This window comes from Eriocheir sinensis, chromosome 3 (genome assembly GCF_024679095.1).
Source record: "Eriocheir sinensis breed Jianghai 21 chromosome 3, ASM2467909v1, whole genome shotgun sequence".
Classification (NCBI taxonomy): Eukaryota; Metazoa; Arthropoda; class Malacostraca; order Decapoda; family Varunidae; genus Eriocheir; species Eriocheir sinensis.
Genome location: NC_066511.1, coordinates 24,713,888 through 24,723,369, shown reverse-complemented (window position 1 = coordinate 24,723,369; position 9,482 = coordinate 24,713,888). Strand labels below are relative to the sequence as shown.

Here is a 9,482-nt window from a genome sequence, read left to right as displayed (position 1 = left end):
GAAAGAAAGATCAATTTCGGGAGGAGAGGTTTCCTGATACCCTCCTTTTGAAAGAGTTCAAGTCGTAGGCAGGAGGAAATACAGATGAAGGAAGATTGTTCCAGAGTTTACCAGCGTGAGGGATGAAAGAGTGAAGATGCTGGTTAACTCTTGCATAAGGGGTTTGGAGAGTATAGGGATGAGCATGAGTAGAAAGTCGTGTGCAGGGGGGCCCCGGGAGGGAGGGAGGCATGCAGTTAGCAAGTTCAGAAGAGCAGTCAGCGTGGAAATATCTATAGAAGATAGAAAGAGAGGCAACATCGCGGCGGAATTTAAGAGGTAGAAGACTATCGGTAGGAGGAGGAGAGCTGATGAGACGAAGAGCCTTAGACTCCACTCTGTCCAGAAGAGCTGTGTGAGTGGAGCCTCCCCACATGTAAGATGCATACTCCATACGAGGGCGGACAAGGCCCCTGTATAAGGATAGCAACTGCGCGGGGGAGAAGAACTGGTGGAGACGATACAGAACGCCCAACCTCGAGGAAGCTGATTTAGTCTGAAGGTGTAATATACGAAAGTACTCACTATATTTCTCTTTTCTTTTTCCCAGTGTGGTATGTCTGCATATATATATATATATATATATATATATATATATATATATATATATATATATATATATATATATATATATATATATATATATATATATATATATACACACACACATATATGCACAATTCGTCTTCTTTTCGTCCTCATCCCTCGTCTGATATGCATTCGTGGTGCAGAGATGTTCTCTTGTGAGGAAATACGAACAATTAGAATCTCTTTTCCATGAGGCGGGGCGGGTGGGATGGGAAGTCTGTCTGTTCTTTCGTGAGTCATCTGCATAAATTTCCCACGATCACCACTTGTCCACCCTCGCCTTGGCCGCTGCTTCACTTATTGTGTGGCCTGCACTTACGTACCTTGGAAACACGCGGTGTTCTCCGTGTGTAAGGGGCAACGGAAATGTTGCTAGGATGAAATGTGAATTTCCTGGACGTACAGTGAGACTACACACTGATACAGCGGACACTGGTAGCTCACACTGCGGTCGGTGGGAGGCTACAGAGTGCTTGCTGGGAGGTGACATCGTGAGGCACAAAGTTGACGCCAAACTTAGCGTTTAATAAAGAAATCAGTTTTGTTCATATAATTTCAAATAGATACTTGTGATTGAACTGGATTTTGTTAAGCAGTCAGAGCCCACCCGATAATGTGAGTGTTACAAGCATCCTTTTCGCATATATTGTGTTGAGAGATTAGATAATATAATTAGGTGACGAAAATTCTATATCTTATATATCGAGTCTCTCTCTCTCTCTCTCTCTCTCTCTCTCTCTCTCTCTCTCTCTCTCTCTCTCTCTCTCTCTCTCTCTCTCTCGTGTTCTCTTTCCTGAGTAATGTCATGTAATAATGTAATACTGCTTCGGGGTCTTAGATTTCTTCAAGAACTAAAAAGATTTGGCTTCCTGTAAATTCAGTTCCTTCGTTTGTGTGTGTTTCTGGGGCTCAGCATTTTTTTTTTTTTCTTCCATGGTTGGAGCTCAATCAACGTGTTCGTCCACCTGTAAAGGCGTGTTCCAGACTACTCGCTCCCCGCACGCATCACACCTTTATTACCACGTTCCTCGAGCGTCTTCATTTCCTCCAAAATTACGGGGTGTTCAGCGTCTCAAGAACTCTCCCCAAAACATTACCGTCCATTCGTTGAGTTCCACTTTTTCCACTCCTCTCCTTCCTTTGACCTCTACTTCTCCTTCCTTGTCTTCCCACCATTTTCTGGAGGAAGCTTTGCCGGCGGACGGACCATCTCAGGTGCAGGAGGCGGAGGAGGAGCCATCCACTGTCTCCTGTCAGCCCCAGCGTGTGGCCTTACCGTTGTTTTCCAGATGGTTGCCAGAGGGAACTTTGCAGCCGAAGAGAGAAAGCAAGTGTCTTGGGCAACTTTTCTCATGGCGGCAGTGTGCACAGTTTGGGGACTATTTATGTTTACTTTGTTTTTCCAATACAAGATTTATTTCTTGTATGAATGCACCTATACTTAAATGCCATTTACGGACGTACTACTTTTACCAGACTTAAGGACCTCTTGTATTTTTGCTGCACATGAATGTTCATGCTGTTACTTTATACGAAGATACATAATTATACAAATCATAGTCTGACCATTTTTTCAATTCCTCTTCATGAGGGACGACATTACAGCAAAACTCAAAGGGAAGATGAGTGGAACAAGGAGTTGGTAGTGTGCATGAACACAGGCCATGCCGTGGCATTGAGATAGATGCTTCGCAGAGTTTACAGCGAGTGTGAACTTGATCCCGTAGTTCATTAGCTCCGTGATAACACTTACTCACTCCACTATGACGATTAATATAATCATAATTACTCATTACCTGCAAATTTTTAATGGTATGCCTTTATAGCTTCAAGCGAAGTATGTTGTGATTATTAAGATAACATATGATACGACATTTCATGTGAATCACATCTATATTTATTTACTCTAAGTAATAGACACTGTCTTTTTTTTTCGCTTATCAAATGTTATATATAATTGTTCCTTTTTCTGAAATAAGAATGTATGATTCGGCATTCCATTTATTTTAGTATTCGCGTCAGATAGAGAGTTCAAAGCTAAGTTGTCCCTCCGGGTACTCAACGTGCACTGGTTAACAGCAATACTGGAAGTTGACAGTTAAGTGTTGTCGAAAGAGAATAAAAGATGCAGTTATTACCCACGTCTTACCAGGGAAATATATAATCACATATCTCTTTTCGTGAGTTCAATGGCAAAGGAAGAGAAATATTCCCTCAAGGCAATCCAACCATGGAGAATACGGTGCCAGACTGGCTCTGTGGGTAACGGGGGATGGTTGTGGGAGGGTGCCACAGGGAGGAAACAATGCCTGGGAAGCGGCTGTCGGGTTGGTTTCATGGCAGGCTGTGATGTACACTTCATTTATGTAAATACACTGAATTTTTCCCACCTTCCACAAAAAGCCCATATTTATAGACACTTCCTATTTTAAAGACTCAAGCAGTTTTCTTTCATGTGGTAATACACTGAAACAAACATCAAAAGCCAAGTGTATGAATCCTCAGTTAGACTTGCGGAGTCTCTCCGAGCACATCAGACCAAGTGAAAGTAAGGGGCCCAGCGGTGCCTAGGGCGCAAGGCCAGCGGAAGGTGGATGGTAAGATGGAGAGGCAGTTTGACCCGAGGGTGGGGAGCATGATGTGGGACTTACGAAGAACAAAGCGAGGAAAAGGTGGTGAAAAGCTTCAGGATGACGTTGGGGGGAAGGAATCCACGCTGATGACTGTAGAGGCGTTTTCTTTTTGACTCTTCCTTGTAAGGAAGGATGTGGTTGTGACACGACAGCCTTTAACATAAATGTGTTTACAACCATTAGTGTGGAGGAATGCTGATAGCCAAGTGACTCATGAATAGGCTATGAAACCGACATGCTGTATATTTCATTCAGCAATCTTTTTTATGGGATGGGAATCAAATTGTTTGACAGAATAAATGCATCATATCATTCTCACGTGAGCAGTCTCCTCTAAGACACAACTCTCTTATAGCGATTGTGTCCAAACACCTGAGACTTATGCTGAACAAATTATAAAAGTATAGTGATAACAAGAACAAGAGCGCCGTCTGTAATCAGGAACGGATTATCAGTAGGGAAACAGAGCACTTGCCTCAGACCCATGCACGGAGAGGGGAATATTCTTTCATTCACTCATTGTATGTACTAATACACACACACACACACACACACACACACACACACATCAACTTCCCTTCGCGTACCGGAAAGCGCCGACGTGAGTTTCGGCAGGGGATGCTTATAGCTTAATTGTGGCGACCTCAAGAAGGCGTTTGATTTAGTGCATCGTGAGGCACTCTGGAATTCCCTGCGGCTCCATAGGATATCTGCCAGGATTGTTGATGTAGTGGCTGGCAAGTACTCTGGAACTGAGAGTGCTGTGATTAGTTGAGACATGTGTACTCGTATGTAGAGGAGTGCTTATCTGGGTTATTTCATGGGAGCGCGGGAGTGAGGCAGAACTACATCCTTCCCCCATCAATTTTCAACTTGCATGGATATTAGACAGGGCTGTGGAGCAAAGTCATTATGGAACATCTATTTGCTATTGATCTTTTCTATTTGCCATTGATGCAGTTATCCTCGTTGAGTCACTGAAGATTATGGTGATGGCTGCACGAGAAACCGGAGCCATTGGAACATTTACATCTCTTAGGTCAAGTGTTTGCAAAGTTACTGGATGAAACTGTTCAGTATCTTCATGAGCGTAGCGATGACATTTGGATCTTGGAAAATTTCATATACCTTGGTAGTTGTGTGCAGAGCAGGGGCGGGTCACGTCAAGGAATTCTATGGTGGACTGGCATGATTGAAGGAGTTAAGTTAGTTGGCATAGAGACACGGCGGGGTGGGGTGAGAGCCGATGGTAATGGGTTATGAATGAGGGAGCTGGAGGGTGAATGAGTGAGTAGCCAAGCAGAGTGGTGGTGTACCGAAGGAAGAGTGTTTTGTTGGGTGCCAGTGGTGCCTGACACACACACACACACACACACACACACACACACACACACATATTTACACAAACGCCCCCCCTCCCCACACACACACACACACACCATGTTAAAGGGGAAAAACCCTTCAGCTCTACAGAACAAGCAAGGGTGAGGAGACAAAGGCTTTTGTACGTGAATTAAAGACTAAAAAAGAAAAAAAAGAAAGTGTCAAGTTTGGAATTACAACAACTTCTTATATGTACTGATGATAGAGGTGATAATGAGAGCTAAGTGTGTATGTGTGGGTGGGTGTGTGGGTGGGTGTGGGGGGGGGGAGGGGTATGAACCTCGTAATCAGCTTGCTAATTAATATACTCTAAGAAGATTGGATTATTTATAACGGCAAATGTAAAGGCACACCAGATTGTTTAATTTCGTCAAGCTGAAGACATCCATCAAATGTTAACACCAACTGGACCGCCTTTCTTTCCGCCTTGCATCCCGTGAAGAGTCCGCTGCAGATGACGCGTGGGAACCCTGTGATAATGACGCCCCCACCCCTCTTTCTCTCTCTCTCTCTCTCTCTCTCTCTCAACTTTAAATCGTGTTTGCATCAACTACATGTCTGCTTAATTTCTCCCACTCATTTGGGCGGCTTTTCCGATACCCTACGCCCCTGTCCACCCAGCAGTGAATGGGTACCAGGTGTTAATCGGGGGTTGTGTCCCGTCTTCTGTCTCTCTCCGGCATATGACCACAGATGTTGCGCCGACTAAACGAAACTTTCCAACTTTCTCCCACCCATCCATTACCCTGTTTGTGAGCCGGTTTTCACCAATATTAATCCGGAAGCAGAATTCATCACATTTGTACCTGTTGCTGCGTGTCCTAGCAAGTTTTCAGCCTAAGTACTTTATCTATATTGCTCTTATTGATCCTCTTAATCCACTTAAAACTCCAGTTAAAAAAAAAAGTCATCTCACGGGACACGAAAACGTCTCTCCAAAAAATTATTTAGTTTTTAGTTAAAGAAAACGGGAGGTAGATCCATTCTACCACACGCCTTATCGAGAATAGCCGATAGAATATATGTGTTTAATTTCTTGTGATCCGTTATGAAGCAGCTGCCAGATGATTTATTACGAGAGAGAGAGAGAGAGAGAGAGAGAGAGAGAGAGAGAGAGAGAGAGAGAGAGAGAGAGAGAGAGAGAGAGAGAGAGAGAGAGAGAGAGAGAGAGAGAGAGATTTACATAGATTTACATAGAAAATCAGACCACACAGACCCCATGGTCCAGACTTGGTGGCCTGTCCTTAAACCTAAGTGATTTTACATTAATCAGAAGACTCCAAAACGTTGCCTTTCTACTCTAGTTGATATTAAGTTGAAGGAAGTGACGGTCGAGCTTATTTTTGAAGGAGTCAATCGTGTTACACTGGACCACTGATGATGGGAGCTTATTCCATTCTCGCACTACAACGTTGGTGAAGAAAAATTTGGTGCAGTCTGAATTTACTTGTCTACATCTGAGTTTTACGCCATTGTTCCTCGTGCGCAAAGTGTCATCGATCATAAACAATGTTGATCTGTCTACATTCGTGAAACCATTAAGTATTTTAAAACATTCGATCAGTTTTCCTCGGAGGCGACGTTTCTCAAGAGAGAACATGTTAAGGGTAGAAAGCCTTTCTTCGTAGGATTTGTTGCGCAAGGAAGGGATAATTTTCGTTGCCCGACGCTGAACACCTTCTAATTTAGCAATATCCTTTGCATGGTGGGGAGACCAAAACTGTACCGCATATTCCAAGTGGGTCTGACTAAACTGTTGTAGAGCGGGAGTATTACATCTTTATTCTTAAATAAAAAGTTTCTTTTAATGAAGCCCAACATTCTGTTCGCTTTATTTGCTGCATCGATGCATTGCTGTGAGAATTTGAGGTTTGACGCGATTTTGACCCCCAAGTCCTTGACGCATTGAACGCTTTTGAGTTTAACGCCGCGCATTTCGTAATCAAACTTTTTATTCCTCGTTCCAACTTGAAGGACCTGGCACTTGTCTACGTTAAAGGGCATCTCCCATCTATCCGACCAAGCTGAAATTTTGTGCAAATCCTCTTGGAGGCTTTGCCTGTCTTCGTCAGTGAGAACCGAGTTACCAATCTTTGAGAGAGAGAGAGAGAGAGAGAGAGAGAGAGAGAGAGAGAGAGAGAGAGAGAGAGAGAGAGAGAGAGAGAGAGAGAGAGAGAGAAAGGGGGGGAGTATGGAGTCTGAAAATCATTGGATACGTACTTTATCGGTCATCCTGAAAATGGCAGACCAAAGCGAGGGGAAGAACAGCTGTGCCGGGACGTTTGCAGCTGAACTATTTATTAATCATCTTTATGCAGCTCATTATCTTCTTCTGATTGGAGGCTCCTAGCGTACCCCACGGAGACGTAACCAAGCACGTGAAAAAAAAAAAAAAAACTATACCTGCCGCTGTTATAAGAGTTACGAGTTTGACTGCAACGTTGCCAGATTGTCGCACTCGCCGCCTATATTTCCCGACTTCCTACCCCTAAAACTGTCTTCTGGGCTCCAATAACGAAACTCATTTATAGTTATCGTTAAAAGAGTTAGAGCCTGATGTTTCTTGGCAATAGTTTGGCGTCAGAAACCGGTAAATACTATGCTCTGAGTACGACAATCTGGCAACGGTGGTTCAGTCTCAATTTACGAGCTGGAAGGTCATAAAATAATTGTGACGAACTTGGGCTCCCACGATCTTATCCTTGTTACCGCACATCACAGCCGGAACTTAAAATGAAACACGGTTGATAGATGAGTAAAAAACATATCTATGAATTAGTTGACGTGTAAGTATAAATAAACTGAATCAGCAAAAGGAATACGACGCTGTTTCAGAATATAAACAACTGTAATTTAATTGTTTTATTCTGCTTAGTCTCAAGAGCATCATCTCACGTTTCTGTTCTTCATATTTCCAGAGTGCTCAAAACCGCCTGCTGATCAAGGGTGGCCGGGTGGTGAACGATGACATGATGCAGGATGCTGACGTCTACATTGAGGACGGCGTCATCAAGTGAGTCCGGAATATCAGTGTGTGTGATTCACCATGATCTGGCCACGCGATAGTACTGTGTGTGTGTGTGCGTGTGCGTGCGTGTGCATGTGCGTGTGTGTGTGTGTGTGTGTGTGTGTGTGTGTGTACGTGTGTGTATCCTAAAATTTTAATAGCAGTATAGTTTTATGATTCCTAAAATTTTAATAGCAGTATAGTTTTATGATTCCTGCCCTCCACCATTGTACTACTTAGGTATACTTCGTTGTGAAAATTCGAAACCTTTACTGCATATATATATATATATATATATATATATATATATATATATATATATATATATATATATATATATATATATATATATATATATATATATATATATATATATATATATATATATATATATATATATATATATATATATATATATATATATATATATATATATATATATATATATATATATATATATATATATATATATATATATATATATATATATATATATATATATATATATATATTATATATATTTTTATCTAAAGTTTTGGTGCAAAGGAAAGTTTCAGGATAAAGTTTAGTTGTCCTCCTACCAACCTGTGCATTTGTGTTCCAGGCAGGTGGGACTCAACCTGCATACTCCTGGGGGCACCAGGGTGGTGGAGGCTAAAGGGCATCTTGTTATGCCAGGTGAGTGGTATTCTGTCTACTGATTCCTCCCCCCCCCCCCCACACACACACACGACCCGGTACCCCAGTCTACTTAACATACTTTTTAATGTACTTTTTACCTACTTTTTACGCACTTCTTTTACACATAGGTATGTAAAAAAATACCTACTCTATTACAGCTTCTCAGGCTCCTCCACAAAATGTTGAGGCCAAGGGCCCCTTACAACACTTAATCCAGCTCTGATGCTAAGTTATGAGTTTTATTCATGTTTATATTGAGTAGTAGAATGAGTTATGCTAAATACTTATAGGTAGAGTGTTTTGGTAACCTGTAACCACCTGGCATCTGTCATGCATGCTAACCCATATACAGTACATGTCAGTCACGGCCTCATGATCATACCCAGTTGCTGAATTGTGTAATCCTTTCAATGTGAAATTACCTGAATTTTCACCTTGTTTTGTCTTGAATCCAACAGGAGGTATTGATACCCACACCCACATGCAGCTTCCATTTATGGGAACTTTTGCTGTAGATGATTTCTATACTGGCACCAGGGCAGCTCTGGCTGGAGGAACCACCATGATAAGTACGTATGATTAATAAGGGCATGTGATTGGCAATACATACTCAATAATCTAATATAAAATCCCTGAGGTTCAAAAGAGAAATGTCATCCCTGCCTAGTCTTTAAACATATACGTTATGAAATAAGTCATCTTTGTATATACTCTAATAATACTGAATAGACCACTTTCCTGTACTGAGATAAAGTAAAAAGTTAAATCTACCAACTTCATAATATGATGAAGTGAGGGTGCTTTCTCACTCTCATAAATAGTTTTGATGATTTAGATAATTTAAAATGTGAAAAATATCCTGTGCTCAGAAAAGTCTTGCTATGTAGATGTCATTAACTTTGCTATTAGATGCAGAACAGGGATGAGAGACTACCATCTCTTATCCTTGCACACAGATTTACAAGGTGTTCAGACCCCACAGGCCCTATGGTGCAGACTAGGTGTACTGTCATAAATATATAGGAATCTTCAGTAAATGGCCTTCATGCCTTTACATTTCTGCCATATTGATTTTGAGATGAAGGAAGAGGGTGGCTGAATTTGTTTTTAAATGAATCAATCACACTGAACCACTGAAGGTGGGAGATTAT

The 9,482-nt window shown here is 41.7% G+C and overlaps 1 protein-coding gene across 11 annotated transcripts in view; it reads left to right on the top strand.

Annotated features, from left to right (window-relative positions):
• LOC127007057 (dihydropyrimidinase-like) overlaps nt 1-9,482 on the top strand; it is a 72,634-nt gene that overhangs the window by 44,143 nt on the left and 19,009 nt on the right. For all 11 annotated transcript variants that reach the window (XM_050877598.1, XM_050877615.1, XM_050877586.1 and 8 more), the window contains 3 exons: nt 7,562-7,656; nt 8,255-8,328; nt 8,790-8,900. In XM_050877598.1, the coding sequence (XP_050733555.1) occupies nt 7,562-7,656; nt 8,255-8,328; nt 8,790-8,900 (280 nt within the window). The remainder of the gene's footprint in view (nt 1-7,561; nt 7,657-8,254; nt 8,329-8,789; nt 8,901-9,482) is intronic.